The sequence below is a fragment of the Mya arenaria genome, chromosome 4 (assembly GCF_026914265.1).
Source record: "Mya arenaria isolate MELC-2E11 chromosome 4, ASM2691426v1".
Taxonomy (NCBI): domain Eukaryota; kingdom Metazoa; phylum Mollusca; class Bivalvia; order Myida; family Myidae; genus Mya; species Mya arenaria.
The window spans coordinates 18,060,124-18,078,488 of NC_069125.1; the positions used below are offsets into that span (position 1 = coordinate 18,060,124).

Here is an 18,365-nt window from a genome sequence, read left to right on the forward strand (position 1 = left end):
TTTAGCTAAAACTTGTGTTTAAGTTGCTAATTAAATTGGATGTTATTTGCAAATTCAAACTTGCTGTGTTTTATGTTACCAAAAAACAATTTGTTTGGAAATAAATAATATAACTTCTGGGTATTAGTTAAATTGAAAAAAATGATTGTATGATATGATCATTAACAAGTGGTTCCTTCATGCATTTAAGAATTATTTGAAACATTTTAGAAGTGTATTTTAAAAATTAAAATAGTTGGTATCAATTTCAGAAGTACCAGAAGTATCCACTACTGAAATCCCTGACAGTCTCCCGGTGAACACAACTACAGACTGGCAGGCAGCATTCGGTTTCGGCCAAACACAAACCAACAACAACAACAACACATTTAACAACAGCAAGGACTGGCAAGATGATGATTTAGGTATACATGTGGGGAGGGTGTTAATATATAACATATGAGATTAAATACAAGATATAAAAAAAAATGCTGCAGAGTCACTTATCATTGTTTCTGTGTTTTTCTCACTCTACAGTAAGAATTGGGGCTTGATTATTCAAAGGACTTATTCAATTGGCTGTAAAACCATAGTGCAAAAACTCAATAATTGCATTTAAGAAGCATTTAAATGGAAGCAGATATGGAGTTCTTGCACTTAGATAACAAATTCAGGGATGTGATTTGTTTGTGGATTTCTGCAGATGTCATTGGGGAAAAAAATAAAAACAATTTTTTTTATATTTTTAGCAGATTTTTTTTTAGCTGGTTGTCTTTGGTGGGTACTTCATTTGTTGATGGTATTGACAATCCAGTTTGATTTAAATTTGGTTCAGGAGAGCCAACAAGACAGCTTCTAAACAAGTTTTGCTTTGGGACAGGGTGCCTCACCCCATTTGACCTTTCATTTGGGGCCTAAAGCGCTCCCAATACTCGCTGAAATGGTTACAGACCTTCAGCTACCAGGTCAATCACATCCTGGAATTGCTCATGAATATTGTTATTTAAATCCCCTCAATTTGTACTGTTTATTGATTTACCAGATGTTCTCTGCAGGTTTTGATCCATTGGAAGAGTCATCACGAGGGCTGGCAGATTTACTGGAGAAAGAGAGCAAGTCTGGTAGTGTCCCTGCAGGTTTCCAGAGTAACCAATTATCCGGCTTCTCCCTTCCACAGAGACCCCCACATAACTTGCCCCCAGGTACGGGTGTTATGATAGTTAACGTGTAGTTGTTATTGGTGTCTTATTGGTTCACTGGGCTCAGTTTTAAAGCGATTTTATGGACTGTCACTGTGTTTTCTTAGGGTTTTACCTTCTACTGAGGCAAGAGAAAAATATCAAAATCTTGCTAATATAATTAAATAAGAACTTTTAAACTTATATATGTGTATTAACTTGTGCTAAGTTTTTCTCATACGACACGATATTTGGCATGAGTTTGTCCCGTCTAGGCCAAGAGTAGAACCTGGGACGTCTTTGTTAAAAGCGAGTGCGCTTATGGACAAAACAAAATTATTAGGAGAATGCAGGGTTTCCATTAAGAATTTGTAATTGGAAGTATAAACTTGCTTGCTATCGATTTTGTAAGTTTGGAACATTTCTGAACACTGAAATTCCGCTATTGTCCAACTGCTATGTATTATGACTTGCCATCTCTACAAAATTGTATTCAATTGTAATTATTTTGACTTCAAGATTTATTGAAAAATGTGGCAATAAAAGTAACACCGACACCACATTTTTATATTTTGAACTTTCAAGCTCTAACCTTTAACAAAATTCTCCTGAATTATTGAATATTCTGAAATTTCATTATGGTATTTTATTGAAATTCAAGGATGCAATTTTGGAAGTTTGAGCCTGTTTTTAGGGAGTCATATTTTCAATTATCCTTAAATGAAAATCCTTGATATGAAAATGTTTTCATATTAAATTATTACCCTGTCATACTTTAAAACTGAGCAGTCATGTGATTGTTTGAGAGCTACTTGTATATATATCCTGGTTATTAATTTACATTGATTAACATGCTTCTTAATGCTTTTCAATTGATATGAGCAATCTGAAGTGAACACCTCATTTATACAAGTGATCATATTCATCAATAAGTAAGAAAACTACTATGATTTAACTTACCAGGATTACAACTTCATGTTGTTGTGTTGTTGTTGAAGTAGTATTTTAAAGGTGCACTCTCACAGATTGAATGTTTTGACCAAAAACAAAAACAAAATATTCTTGGAATGTGCCCATTTTTTGTTAAACTGCATTTAAATCAGTGACAAAAGACAGCTGACAAAATATCAGATCACAGGTTTTCATAGTTATGTTTAAAAAATGATGTTTTATGCATTTTTCTTAAAGTGTTTGTAATGCTTTTAGACATAAATTATTAATTTTCGAAGGTGAATAGTAAAATCATCTTTCGAAGGTGAATAGTAAAATTGTCTATCTGATCTTTTGTCAGCAGTCTGGTTTTCAGATATTTACGCACAAATTGGTTCATTCCAAGACAAAAAAATATGAGAGTGCAGCTTTAAATATATATAAGCAATCTGAAGTGAACACTTCTGCCCTGGAAGTGATACACATTCATCGATAAGTAGGAAAACTTGTGTACTGAGTCACAACTTGTTATTGTGGTAATATTTTTGTAGTAGTATTTTCATTTTGTTTTCTATATAGCCTTTTAGGATAAGTTTTTCCTTCTTTAGAATTCACATGTTTACTTTATGTGAATTGTGCTATTTTTTTCAGTTTGAATGAGTTATTTTAAGAATTCCTTTATTCAAAAACAAGCTATTGGACAGAGGAAGGCACCTTCGCCCATCTAGTATATTCTTCTGCATTCATGTTTTATGCAAATTGACTTCAGAAATTAATCAGTTAATGGGGCATTCATATATGTTTTGAGTTGAAACTGAATTGCAGTATGAATGGAAATATAACATAAGCTGTAGTTTAGCAAGACTAGAGTCTTTTCAAAAGTCTATGAGTCTGATAGTTTTTGAGTCTGACAAAAAATTAATCCTTGGCTGGGTCCGACATTTTTCAGGGTTTTCACATAGTCAGATCCCCCAGCCAGCACTTATAGGTGGCCTCCCCAGCACTCGAACATTGCGCCCCCAACAAGGTAATTGCCCCGCCCACTCACAATTTTAGCTGCCCCGTCCGCAAAATATGTGAAATATTTGCAGATATTGCGTGGTAAGTTGGGTGAGTGCCTTTAAACTAGTATTAAATATGAAGTTGATTGTTGATGATTTATACTTTATGATGTTGTATTTTTTATGTTGTTTTATGAATATACACCTATGGTCATTTTTCTTTGGACAAAGCTATTTAGTGTTTTGATACTTCTCACATTGTCTTTTCTGGAAGTCACAAAGAGTTTTTCTTTACTGTGCCCTTGGGGTCTTTAAACACATCAACAACAAGTCACTTCCTATGTTCTTTATAATGCTTCTTGTTGATCTCTTTGTTTCTGATATTAAATAAAATGACTGACATTTAGGTTCATGCTGATATAATTTCTGCCTATGAAACCCTACATAAAATGGCTGATGAGACTTAACATGATGTTTTTCTTAATCATTATGTTTAAATGACACTCATGATATAATTATATAGCTACATTTCTAATAATATAACTAACAGGTTATTTGTCAAGTTCAATGATAACAATATAACGGCACTTTCTTAATTAGTTTGTTCACAGTTTTCTGGCCAAAGGTGTATTGTTACGTTTTGTTTTTGTAGGTTTAGTGCATGTATATATTATGGTTGAACCTTTGTAAAACGAGAATAAGATAATTTCCTGAACTTTCAGCATTATGCATCTTTAATGAGTTTCTCCAAAAGTAATTATGTGATAACATACAGTAGAGCTTTAAGTCTGGCAAATTTGTACATGTAGTTTATTAAGAATAGGGAGTGTTTGAAAATCTTAATGTTGAATCTCCATGTTTCTCAGTTTATGTGAATTCATTACAGCCCTGAAAAGGGCACAGAAGATAAATGATCAGTTAAAACAAACTTGTGAATGTTGAAGAGAGGCAATTAGTTTAAACTTAGACGAATATGATGATAAGGCATTGATGATTTTGCTTACGCTTTGTTTGTATTCTAGATGCGGTGTCTAGTCGAATGTTTGGTATGATGAATCAACCACTCGATTCCTCGTACCCGAATATGTTCTCCAATCTTCTCAACAGTAAACACCAGCACAATTCACAAACACAGGTAACAAAGCTTAGTGCAGTGCATGATTAGGCTAAATAAATAATATGTTTCATTTTTCTTTGTTAATATTGGAAAAAAAAAACATGTGGCCACATAAATCATTTGTACAAAGTGATACAGTTTATTCTTTATTAACCAAAGAACTATTCTCCCTTTCAGAATGATTGTTATAATGTAAAAGATTGGCAAGATGGCCTTCGAGCATTGTTACCAAATATAAACATCAGTTTCGGCCAACCTCAGTCAGATACACGGCCAAACACACAGCATAATCCTACACAAAAAAATACAAGTAAGTATTCTTGCTTCTTAATAAAAATATGTAAGAATGAAGCTTACATGATTTTGGGTATCAAGAAATGTTTGAAGTTGTTGACGCTGTTTAGCACAGGTGGAAGGATCACAAGTCTGCAAGCACTGCACTGGTTAAAAGATTTTCTGGCTTGCTCAAATTTATATTGCAGTGCTTGTTAAAAGTGCACAAAACAGGTTGATGCAAAACAATTTTTTTAATTTTTATGTATTATCTTCATTAACTCATTTGACTTTTTTAAAACAAAAACAAGTGTATGATTTAGGTACAGATAAAAAAACACACCATTATATATGTCGTCGTTTTTTAATTAATAGCTACATGGCAATAAATTATCCAGTTAAAAGGGTGCCAAAACATCACTGATATTTTAATAATCTGTACATAAATCACATGCTTTTTTATTTTGATCACTAATGTCAGATGAGTTAAACATGATAATGCATTAATATAAAAATCAAAAAAATCTGTCAACTTAAATTGTGCACCTTTAAAGGTTTATGATGCTAAGCACTAGTGTACGATACTGCGCTTGCTCATCCAAAAGTGTAATATTGGTGACTGAAAGAATAAGGCAAACAGATGAGTTAAAAAAATGGGCTTTCCCAAATCTACTCAGAATATTCAATTGAAGAGATTAAGCTTGACTTGAAAACAGTTTTGCTGAAACTTGGGAGACATTTCTCTGAAGTAATGTCTGCCTCTTGCCTGGCAACAGAGTTGAAATAGTATTTGACATGTATAGACATTCATTGAAATGTCACTGCAAGGTGTGGCTGTTTGGTGGTGTAAGGTGTCTCAGTCTGACCCAAAAAGGAGTTTTCTCTTTGTGCAGCAAGCCTCATGGTGACCATTCATATTGCGAGGGGTGAAAAGGAAAAGGTTCTATCTTCTTTTTTTAATGTCACTTAAAACCTCTTCACATTCACCCCTGGCAGGTACAAAAAGATTAAGTCGAACAAAAATTCGGTGAAATGGACTAGTTGTATTGGTGTCTACCATTAGCCCATAAATTCACAGGCTTGCAACACAGTCTTTCTAAAAATACCAGATACCACCTGTATTTATGTTGAGCTTGAGTAAATAGATATGAACTAGTCATTGCCAAAAAGCCAATACCTCAATAGATCAATGTTAGACACTAGGTACAAGTAATTGCTGTGGGTTTTGCAGACTGGTCGGCTCCTGCACAGGCGAGCACTGAACAGTCCTCTTGGATAGCATACGACCCAGCAATACTCACCTCTGGCAATCGTGCTGATGGTATGTACCATCTGGTGTCTGGCTCAGCTAAATGAGCTATTCCTTCCATATTGGCATCATTCATTGTCATGGCTTTCTAACAACTTGACCCTCAATACTGGAACATTCACTGTAACTGGCTTTCAAATGATTCATTCTTCCGTATTGGCATCATTCATTGTCATGGCTTTCTAACGACTCGAACCTCAATATTGGAATCATTCACTGTAACTGGCTTTCAAATGATTCATTCCTCCGTCTGTCCGTCTGTCCGTCCGTTTTTTTTTTGTCCGGGATTCATCTTTGTCGTTATTGAACAATTGAACAAATCTTTTTCAAACTTTCAAATATTAATGACCATGATGTAAACCTGTGCCTCCGTGGATTTGGTCAGAGTCGCATGATCCTGAGTGGAGTTGTGGCCCCTTAATGAGTTAAATTGGGCAAAATTAGCTTTGTCCAGGATTCTTCTTTGAAGCTATTGAGCAAATCTTTTTCAAACTTTCAAATATTAATGGCCATGATGTAAACCTTTGCCTCCATGAATTTGGTGGGAGTCACATGATCCTGAGTGGAGTTGTGGCCCCTTAATGAGTTAAATTGGGTAAAATTAGGTGTGTTCGTCCTACTCCTTCGTCATTTTTGAATGAATCTTTTTCAAACTTTTAGCCATGGTGAGAACATTTGCCCCTGTGATTGTGGTTGGAATCACATGATCATGTCTCCAATTATGGCCCCTGAATAAGTTAAAATAGGCAAAAATTATACAACTTTGTCTAGCATAATCCTTGGTCATTTTTTCTCATTTTTTCTATAAATCTTTTTCAAACTTTCAGATGTCAATGACCATGATATGAACTGTTGAATATGTGATTTGGTGCACCTGTATTAATCAGAATGTTTGCATGGCCTTAAAAAGACCTTTAATTGATTTTGTCCTTAAAAAGACCATCAAAAGTCCTGAAGTTAGGTGCATACAGGCCTTAAATTTGTTACAATATTCGCTTTGGTGGCCTACTCCTTTGTCATTTTTCAATATATTTTTCTCAAACTTTCAGCTATCCATGACCATGATGTGAACCTTTGTATATGTGATTTTGTGCACCTGTATTATTTCCTTGGTACTCATGTGTGGGGGGGAGGTGGTGGGGGTGGGTAAACAGAAATTGGGTTGGCAGACTGTCAAATTCACCCGTCCACCTTCATTTTGGAATATCCTGTCAGGAGTCATGACCCCTTTATGGTGAAAATGAGAGAAACAGGTTTGTTATCTCCCCTGAGGTGGGTGGGAGTGGGGTAATATTCGCTTTGGTGGCCTACTCCTTTGTCATTTTTCATCATGACCCCTTTATGGTGAAAATGAGAGAAACAGGTTTGTTATCTCCCCTGAGGTGGGTGGGAGTGGGGTAATATTCGCTTTGGTGGCCTACTCCTTTGTCATTTTTCAATATATTTATATTCAGGTATAGGTATTCTAAATAAACTAAATAAATGTATTGCCTTGTGCTTTCTAATGATACCATAACTAAGGCCAGGGCAAACAACCTAGACAGGGAAGGGTTGGGGGGTATTCGTTAGCCTTTGGCTTACAGTTCTAGTTGTCACTGGCTTTCTAATGACTCATCCCTCAATACTGGAATCCTTCATTATCACTGGCTTTCTAACAGCTCATCCCTCAATACCGGAATCCTTCATTATCACTGGCTTTCTATTGATTCATCCCTCTAAACTGGAATCATTCATTGTCACTGGCTTTCTAATGATTCATTCCTCCAAACTGGAATCATTCATTGTCACTGGCTTTCTAATGATTCATTCCTCCAAACTGGAATCATTCATTGTCACTGGCTTTCTAATGATTCATTCCTCCAAACTGGAATCATTCATTGTCACTGGCTTTCTAATGATTCATTCCTCAATACTGAAATCCTTCATTGTCACTGGCTTTCAAATGAGTCTTATTTTCATCTTTTGACTGCCATTTTCAATTGTTGCTGACTTCTTAACTTCTCATCATTACATCTCACAATATATCCTTTCATCATTTTACATTACAATTTTCAACCTCTTTGCGTGTAGACAGGACTTTCACTAAATAGACTTGTAATAGAAAACGTAATGCACGTGTCATGATTGAAATTTAAAATAAACTGTATTTCACCGCATTTAATCATAATATCATTATGTACTAAAAATTGAAAAAAACTGCTAAGCTTGAAATATCAGGGCTCTCGCGAGGGGGCGACTTGGGCGAAGTGGTCGCCTAAAATTCCCAGACTTCGCCCATTTGTATCATCAAAGCGACATTGACTTCGCCGAAAATTTTAGCACATTGTAAATCTGTCAATCAGCGAGTATTTGGCCAATGTCCCATTAGTCAAAACATCCCAATAAGCCATTCATACAAATTGGTAATCTCCTAATCTGATAATTGGGCCGTGTCATCCAATTACCAAAGCATCGCCAGTAGGCGGAGCTATTGAAAGTTAACCAATCAGAATGTACATTTAGAAGACCCTGATCAAATGATAAAAGTTCGTTAAAATGAGATAGAATTGGAGACATAATTATGAAAAATCGTGTCAAGCATTAATTTAAGTTAAAAAGTAATTAATATATGTATTGAACAAACAATGCAAGACATTTAAACATTGTTGCTTTTGAAGCAGACGGTCATAGCCATCTCGGGCCATCGGCAAGTAGGCGCTAAGAAAATCAATAACATGACATATCACCAAATATTTGATTGATTTTAGTGAAATGTTCATGTAAAAAATGATTTGTAAACACCAAAAAATATTATTTTTTTTGCTTTATGTAGAGTTTACTTACAGTAATTTTCTCCTGTCACAGTTATGATGTCAAAAAAAAAATCGGCGAGATCGCCATTTTGTCAGAACATTTTCCGAGTTAATTTTTCAACTTCCCATTATGTATTGGTAAATTTTTCATCAAGGACACTGATTTAAATGTCATTTGGTTCTTAAATGTCAGCATATTTAAAGTTATTTAGCCAGAGACAAGTAAATAACAGCACAGCTGAATGTGACATTCGTACCCTATCCCGAACTTACCAAAACAAGATTCGTCCCCCTACTATATTGACAGTTCATTTATGAGGTCATTATGATTAGTTCAAATCCTTAGATGTATTTTTTGGTTCATTTTAGATGCTATTTGGAGATAAACTATGTGACATTGACTAATATACTTTTGCTGAGCCAAAAAAGATACATTATTTTATGAACATTTTATATAGTTATAGCAATCAATTTGAATGTGAATATAAACTGAGGTGTGTGGTATGGCATAGTTTTTGTATCAGGTGTTATGAAAAGTATCACTTCTCCCTAAAGTCTCCCCACTTCTCCCTAAATTGACTGAAGGGAGAAGTCACTTCTCCCAAAATTTTCAGCCTAGTGAGAGCCCTGAATATATCACTTGATTTGTAAGTTGTGAAAACCTTGGCGTAAGACTTACCCATAATCAGCAAAAATTGCTTCATTAAACATGCTTTCTGGGATGCTGTGAGCTGTTTGTCTTACAAAATTCATGTCTTAAAAGGTATTTTGCTACGTTTGGTGGCAATATATGAAGAAAGTAGGCTAGTTGTGCATATTTCAATATCCATTCACATAAGCATAGAAACATCTTGCTCAGCAGGGGGTTTCAATAAAGTTATTTGTCGATTTTGGCTGTAAAATGAAACCATCTTAGTTTCATAGTTTCATTATTTTGCTGCGCTTTTGTGTGATTTCAACTTTGGCCAACATTGAAAATAAACATGATGCTTAGGAAATATATATATATTTTTAATATATTGCAATTTTTGACTACAGTACACATTGAAGATAATTGAAGTTATGTCTAAATTCTCTTACTGGAACAGCCCCCAGAACTTGATCAACTCGAGAACAATTTATATGAAATGATTTGCACTCGATGGCATTCATATGTCTTCAATTTCTCTTCAGTTTTATAGCTCACCTGTCACGTAGTGACAAGGTGAGCTTTTGTGATCACTCTTCGTCCGTCGTCCGTCCGTCCGTCCGTCCGTCCGTCCGTTCACAATTGCTTGTGAACACAATAGAGGTCACAATTTTGACCTAATCTTTATGAAACTTGGTCAGACTGATCATCTCTATAAAATCTAGGTCAAGTTCGATATTGGGTCATCTGGGGTCAAAAACTAGGTCACTAGGTCAATTAGTAGAAAAACCTTGTGAACACATTAGAGGTCACAATTTTAGCCTAATCTCAATGCAACTTGGTCAGAATGATCATCTCTATAAAATTTAGGTCAAGTTCGATATTGGGTCATCCGCGGTCAATAACTAGGTCACTAGGTCAATTAGTAGAAAAACCTTGTGAACACAATAGAGGTCACAATTTTAGCCTAATCTCAATGCAACTTGGTCAGAATGATCATCGCTATAAAATGTAGGTCAAGTTCGATATTGGGTCATTCACGGTCAATAACTAGGTCACTAGGTCAATTAGTACAAAAACCTTGTGAACACAATAGAGGTCACAATTTTAGCCTAATCTCAATGCAACTTGGTCAGAATGATCATCTCTATAAAATCTAGGTCAAGTTCGATATTGGGTCATCTGCGGTCAATAACTAGGTCACTAGGTCAATTAGTACAAAAACCTTGTGAACACAATAGAGGTCACAATTTTAGGCTAATCTTAATGCAACTTGGTCAGAATGATCATCTCTATAAAATCTGGGTCAAGTTCGATATTGGGTCATACGCAGTCAATAACTAGGTCACTAGGTCAATTATTAGAAAAACCTTGTGAACAAAATAGAGGTCACAATTTTAGCCTTATCTTAATGAAACTTGGTCAGAATGATCATCTTAACATAAGCTAGGTCAAGTTCCATATTGGGTCAACCCAGGTCAAAAACTAGGTCACTAGGTCAATTAGTAGAAAAACCTTGTGAACACAATAGAGGTCACAATTTTAGGCTTAACTCAATTCAACTTGGTCAGAATGATCATCTCTAGAAAAATATAGGTCAAGTTCGATATTGGGTCATTCGCGGTCAATAACTAGGTCACTAGGTCAATTAGTATAGAAACCTTGTGAACACAATAGAGGTCACAACTTAAGCCTAATCTAAATGTAACTTGGTCAGAATGATCATCTCTATAAAATCTAGGTCAAGTTCGATATTGGGTCATTTACCGTCAATAACTAGGTCAATAGGTCAATTAGTAGAAAAACCTTGTGAACACAATAGAGGTCACAATTTTAGCCTAATGTTAATGCAACTTGGTCAGAATGATCATCTCTATAAAATCTGGGTCATGTTCGATATTGGGTCATCCGCAGTCAATAACTAGGTCACTAGGTCAGATATTAGAAAAACCTTATGAACACAATACCAATGTGCAGTATATCACAGGTGAGCGATTCAGGGCAATTTGGCCCTCTTGTTTAGCCTGCCTAGCACATTTTTTATTGCTTTGAGTTGAAAAATCATAATTTGTTAGCAGGAAAGCTGTTCCATTCTTGAGTGCGTTGCTTAGCTGTTTTCTATTGAACATAACAATCTAAACCTATGCAACAGTAAGTTTGCATAGTTTGCCTCCGTTATTTTTTTGTTCGATTCAGGTCATTGCATATGATAGAAAATCTGCATGTTAAAAACCATGTGGACTTTGTTGGAGCGGCTTTTAACATCCCACTTTTATCCTTAACTAGATCATGCTTTTTCGATCCTTTTTGTTGGTTTATATAAATTGAGCACTATCTGTTACTCTATGGCTATGCAACTTGCCCCTTTCATAAAAAGAAAGAGCTTATGTTGTCAGATAGCTTGAGTTTTGTGACACTTAAAATATATATTTGTAAAATTTATATACCAACAAATTGTATTTGGGGGTGTGGGGATGTCTTTTGATAACAGAGAGTTTGTCTAATAAAGAGATGTACCATATATAATATTGAGAGCCTGTATGTCAATAAAGTCTGTCTATAGCTCTATCCTGGTAGACACCTATGTGTGGCCTTTGAAAGTCAATTGTGAGTACCAGGTAAAAACTTACCATGATGGTTTACCATTATGAAGTGGTGTGTTAAGCACTAGGCCCATGTCTGTACCTCAAAGATCAAGGTCATACTTTGAGGTTAAATGTGATAAGGGGTACTGTTGATAGGACTGGTCTTATCCAGGCTGTATATTTACCTTTGGTAATGTTAACAACATGATCGTCAACGCAATTGTTAACTTTCAAACATCAAATAGCTGATGGGCTGATATATTTCAATTAAATAAGTACAGCTGAAACAACTACTGCTCTTCTGTGGAAGGTATTAGAGAATAGGGAATTTAGTAGACTTGTGATATATTTTGTGTATGAATACATGTTTTTGTTTTATGTATTTTCAGGTAGCCTCAGTCTCCAGGACACCCACTGGCTCACTCTGGCCGACTCTGACCCAAACACACACAGATTGCCATTTGTACAGCAATTACCTGTCAAAAGTAAGTCCACACAGGGTCAATATCAGGGTCTTTTGACCTTTCTTTGCCATAGCTGACATAGCTAATTTGTCAAGGGCAAGACCCTGTTCGATTTTCCCCAAAATAGCCTTTGACAGATTTTTTTTTTTTCTGAGTAATATATTTACTGCTTTATTGATATTTTACACCACTTGTTCCCAATGTTTTGAAAAAGTACTCTGATAATTTTTCCAAAATAAGAAAAAAAAAATACACACACTAATTCCACACAAAAAGCATCTCACATAAGAAAGCCAGTGAATGGAAAATAACAGCTTATCCATAAGGTCATCCTTGTTTCTGGTAACAACATTGTGGTTTGACTTTGAAGGGACTAGACACCAAATGATACAGTTGCAAGAAAATGAAATTGTCAAAAAATTACATTAAATTGATATCGTTGTAAACGAAGCATTGAACCTTCTAACTGATGTATTACAGTGCTTATGATAAACACATGTATCTTGATGCAATTTTTGCGTATTTTTCCAATTCAAAATTAACTGGGTTTGTCTAGCACGGAAATCCCAGTTTATTTGAAAATAAGTTTGGTAAATCTATCTGAATTAATTACTCTGTGACTTTCAATTGCTAAACATACGCACTATGAAACCATTATGCGTTATTTTAAAAGCGGTCAACTCAGCTGAGACAGCCACAAAATATTTATTTATTATGTAAAATGATGTATGATGTATGATCGGCCTCATACTTGTTTGTATTGATAATTATGCCCCCCTTCGAAGAAGAGGGGTATATTGCTTTGCACAGGCATGTCGGTATGTCGGTCGGTCCGTCGGTAGACCAAAGCTTGTCCGAGTGATAACTCAACAATTCCTGGACGTATGGTTATCAAACTTGACATGAAGGTTGGGCCTGACCAGTAGATGACCCCTATTGATTTTAGGGCTCATCGGGTCAAAGGTCAAGGTCACAGTGACCTTTAATGGTAAAATAATTTTAAAGCTTGTCCGAGTGATAACTCAACAATGCCTAGACCTATGGTCATCAAACTTGATATGGAAGTTGGGCCTGACCATTAAATGACCCCTATTGTTTTTGGGGGTCATCGGGCCAAAGGTCAAGGTCACAGTGACCTTGAATGGTAAAAGGATGTCCGAGTGATAACTCGACAATGCCTGCACTCTTGGCCCTCATTCTTGACTTGGAGGTTGGGCCTGACCAGTAGCTGACCCCTATTGTTTTTGGGGCTCATCGGGTCAAAGATCAAGATCATAGTGACATTGAATGGTAAAAGGTTGTCCGAGTGATAACTCAACAATGCCTGCACCCATGGCCTTCATAATTGACTTGGAGGTTGGGCCTGACCAGTAGATGAACCCTATTGTTTTTGGGGGTCATCCGGCCAAAGCTCAAGGTCACAGTGACCTTGAATTGTAAAAGGTTGTCCGTGTCATTACTCGACAATGCCTGCACCTATGGCCCTCAAATTTGACTTGGAGGTTGGGCCTGACCAGTAGATGACCCCTATTGTTTTTGGGGGTCATCAGACCAAAGGTCAAGGTCACAGTGACCTTGAATGGTAAAAGGTTGTCTGAGTGATAACTCGACAATGCCTGCACCCACGGCCATCAAACTTTAATTGGAGGTTGGGCCTGACCAGTAGATGGCCCCTATTGATTTTAGGGGTCATTGGGCCAAAGGTCAAGGTAACAGTGACTTTGAACGATAAAAGGTTGCCCGAGTGATAACTCAACAATGCCTGCGCCCATGGCCCTCAAACTTGACTTGGAGGTTGGGCCTGACCAGTAGATGACCCCTATTGATTTAAGGGGTCAGAGGTCAAGGTCACAGTGACCTTGAAAGCAAACTCGACAATTCCTGGACCTATGGTCATCAAACTTGACATGAAGGTTGGGCCTGACCAGTAGATGACCCCTCTTGGGGGTCATCAGGCCAAGGTCAAGGTCACAGTAACCTTTAATGCAAAAAAGTTAACAAATCTTCTCCCAGTGATATCTCAACAATGCCTGAATCTGTGATCATCAAACTTGACAGGTAAGTTGGGCCTGACCAGGAGATAACCCTTATTGATTTAAGGAGTCATTGGGTCAAAGGTCAGGTTCACAGTGACCTTGAATGCGAAAATGTTTCAAGTGATAATTGGACAATGCCTGCACCCATGGCCCTCAAACTTGACTTGGAGTTGTGTCTGACCTGTAGATGACCCCTTATGATTTAAGGGGTCATTGGATCAAAGGTCAAGATTACAGTGACCTTTAACGAAAAATGCTTGTCTGTGTGATAACTTGTCAATGCCTGCACCCATGGCCCTCAAACTTAACATTTAGATTTTTGGTGACCAGCTGATGACTACTATGGATTTTGAGGTCATAGAGTCAAAGGTCATGGTCATAACACACTCTATCCTCAAACTTTGAATGGTCATAATCTTAAAACTGCCTCAACGGCATACAATGTTAGCGACAAATCAGCTGTCATTTCGGTCCATGCATATTTCATTTAATTGTCCATATAATCCTGACAACATGGCGCTCAGGGGGGGGGCATAATGTTTGACAAACATCTCTTGTTCTAGGCTGGTTTTGAGGAAATACTGTATTTGTCGTTTTGGGACCATATGATGTCTGGTCCCGTTAATTGTGATTTGTAACAGCTTTTTGGAGGATTGGTATTAAAATGAAATTTAAGCTATTGCAGTATGCATAAAAGGAGGAGATTGAACAGATTACATTAATGTTATTCATGTCCTCTTATTACACATCAACTATTGTAAAATTCAGCAAACTAACTAGCCTTATCAGTTTAGACTAGCTCTGGTTTCTATCCAAAAGTGTGACCAAAAGAGAGATATTCCTTTTGTTTAAAGTCAGGTTAAACAATTGAAAAACACTCAAACTATACATCAACTATTGTAATATCCTGCAAACCAACTAGCCTTATTGTTTTAGAATAGCTCAGGTTTCTATTAAAAATGTGATCAATAGAGAGATATTCCCTTTTGTTTAAAGTCAAGGTAAACAATTGTAAAATGCTCATAAACTAAACTAGCCTATGGTTTTTCAGACACAGTATGGCCCCCACAGACACACAATCCGCCACCAGGCTTTCAGACCCACATAAGACCCCCGCTACAGACCGCAGACCCTCACAAGCTCGCAGAAGGTTAGTATATAGTGTACTTGGTTTTACCATCATTAATTATTACACATGTCAACAATACAGCAATCCTAAGCAATGTTTGTAATAAAAACAAGATTTCATTGATTTAATCATAATTTAGGATTTTTACATTACAAAAGTATGGTACAGTGATTGAGGTTCCAAAGTTTTAGAAGCCCTGGTACAGTCACTACAGATAATAGATATTGAAGTGCCTGTCATTTGTCATTTAGGATATATATGTAATGCGCCCCTGTCAGAACAAAGCTTTAATGATGGAAATGTTCCACCTGGATTAAGTGGCCACCTGTCTGAAGCAGCCACTTTGACCTTTTCCAACAGGTGGCCACTTAATACAGGTTTGTTTGTACTATAATTATTTCATACATTTATGTTAATCATCTTGTGTTTGTTTTCTGCAGGTTTACAGTAGGATATTGGATAAGTGATCTGCTAGGAAGCATTGGCTCCTCGTCGTCATCTTCAGCTTGTGTTTGCCAAGTTACTTCCCCTTGCCTGCTACACAGCTGTTCTCTCACTTTCTCGAACAAATTACGCTCAACATTAACTGTGAAGCATCATCGTTTGAACTTTTAATTCACTTTATTGACACTGTCATCATTTTGAATTTTGTACATGTCTACAGTATTTAATAGAGTATTGATTTTGATTACAATTGGCATGTGGAAATGCTATAAGATACAAACATTTTACTACAGCTTTAATTCTACAGTGTGTTAATTTTATGAAACTGAAAAGCAAATCATAACATTTGTAATATAATTAACATGTTAGGTAACATACAATTTTGTGATGAACATGTACATTATACCATTTGATTTATATATAACCAGCATTAACGAGAAATCTTTTTGTTAGATAAGATGATTTCAACAAATTTTAAGTCTTTTTCTTTCATCAAACATTATATATACTTAGTGGTCAACATTATATTTTGTCCAATGAGAAGGCAGTATTTCGCAAGTTTTCCAATTCATTTATTTCAGTCAATCAGATCAGTTGTTTTGATTTTAATAAGGTGAAGCGGTAAATATAAACAGTGACTGGCTCAGTTAAATGGGTAGTTTACACAATATAATGTAGACCACTAAAAAAGGAATAATGTTAGTATGAACTTGCACAAAATAAATGGTATCGCATCTTCAAGTACATACCTACCATCTATAACCATTACAGCAAGCAGTGTTGTTTTTTTCTGCTGTGTTTATGTAAATCTTGTCTTTTCGAAATAAATGTTAATTGGTAGGAACCTGCGTGAAAATACACATGATAAATTTTGCATGATTTGCTCAATACCCGAGTGATTTTTGAACATCATTAATCATTTTAAGAGTTTATACATGTAATGTGCCATTTCTTCAGTTTATTGTAAAAAGTGAGAAACTTTGAGCCAAGCTTCATAATTAAACGTCAAGAGAACTGATATGTATTAAAAGTATTGGCAACAATTCTCGAAATCACTTATCAAATAAAATTGTTGTGTGTTTTAGTATCTTATTACTGGCTTCGACTTCATTTTTCAAAGAAAAAATAGTTTTTCAGAATTTCCCTTTAAAATAATTTACATTAAAGGCGAAAAATATATGTTGATGCTGAAATTATTTTTTAATTTGAATGCATTTTCATGTCTAACTCCTTTGACTTTAATTATCAAAACTTAAAAATCCAATAAAGAAATAGTTATAATTCATGTATTTAGTAGGCTGGTATGTGATTTAGTCAAGGGTTGACTTTTTTCTGTGAAGGAGCGTAAAACAATATTTCCCTTGTAGGGAATTGCTGAAATTGATGACATTGTCTAAAGATTTTTATAACAATGATGATAAAGTACACTGTCATTGCCTTATTAAAACAAATTAGTTCTCTTGGTGTTAAATGCTTCACTCCAAATTCTGTGATGCTATTTTATTTCATTCGTTTTTCTCTCCTCCATTCCTAGTTATATGTTCATACACAGGCAAGGCTACGCCCCTTTCCAGTTTTCATCATTTACAATTATCGATGTACCCTTTAACTGGTCGCAAGTCAAATTTAGATTGTTGAACAATAATTCTTGTTTGGTAAGTGGGAAGTGTGTTTAAATGTTTATTAGAAAATATTGAGATGTTCTGAAAAAAGAATGCCAAAATGCTCCTAAAATTGATGGGGTTTATACTATGTGTAAAACGTTTCAAATTAACCATTCGAAGATATTTCGAATTACTCCATGCCTAATGTTGCTTTGTCCGAGAGACAAGTGAATGGAAAGGTTGTCATTGTAATCGCAACTTGTTGTAAGACAAAGGTTTATGGTCAAATTATTAGAACAGTGATGCCCTGAGTAGCTTATGATTGTAGCGGATATTGTGGTGTTGCTACTTTGGAATTATTAGGGCCAATGGCTGTTAAAGTTATGATATATGGCTGGCATTAAAACCAAATAAATACTATCAACATATTGCTGCTATTGTTCTTTTTTGTTTCCTTTAAATCTGGCCCCAATTTCTTAAGCGTAATTCACTTTTGGTAAGTATCTCATTTCATTCAACAAAATATGATCTTAAAAATCATGAAGTTTACCGTAATTTTCTCAAATATTATTTCCTTTAAGTCTCAAAATTTAAGAGATAATATGTCAGATTTTAAACCAAATCAAAACTAGGGTGCTTCACTAAATCCTGTTAAAGGGACTTGCAATGTTTTGAGCAATTGGGGACTGTGCCGTTTGAACTCGCAATAAAGATCCAGGTCACAGCATACATGCTTTCAGAATGCTTATCATGCTTCAGGAATAGTTGTGGTGTTGAAGATATTGATCATTCGTTTGTGGTGTTTGAAACGGTACAAATTTAAGAGATAATATGTCAGATTTTAAACCAAATCAAAACTAGGGTGCTTCGCTAAATCCTGTTAAAGGGACTTGCAA

General features: G+C 35.7%; 1 protein-coding gene across 6 annotated transcripts in view; it reads left to right on the forward strand.

Annotated features, from left to right (window-relative positions):
• LOC128231162 (CCR4-NOT transcription complex subunit 4-like) overlaps nt 1–17,897 on the forward strand; it is a 31,739-nt gene extending 13,842 nt beyond the window's left edge. For 2 of the 6 annotated variants that reach the window (XM_052943631.1, XM_052943633.1), the window contains exons 13-21: nt 252–404; nt 1,035–1,181; nt 3,037–3,114; nt 4,111–4,223; nt 4,383–4,515; nt 5,710–5,799; nt 12,182–12,277; nt 15,344–15,442; nt 15,862–17,897. In XM_052943631.1, coding sequence (XP_052799591.1) covers nt 252–404; nt 1,035–1,181; nt 3,037–3,114; nt 4,111–4,223; nt 4,383–4,515; nt 5,710–5,799; nt 12,182–12,277; nt 15,344–15,442; nt 15,862–15,872 — 920 coding nt within the window. In that variant the 3' untranslated portion in view covers nt 15,873–17,897. Of the gene's footprint in view, nt 1–251; nt 405–1,034; nt 1,182–3,036; nt 3,115–4,110; nt 4,224–4,382; nt 4,516–5,709; nt 5,800–12,181; nt 12,278–15,343; nt 15,448–15,861 lie in introns of those variants that run through there. The other 4 variants (XM_052943632.1, XM_052943637.1, XM_052943636.1 and 1 more) reach the window with 3 other exon arrangements.
• The last annotated feature ends 468 nt before the right edge of the window (nt 17,898–18,365 follow it).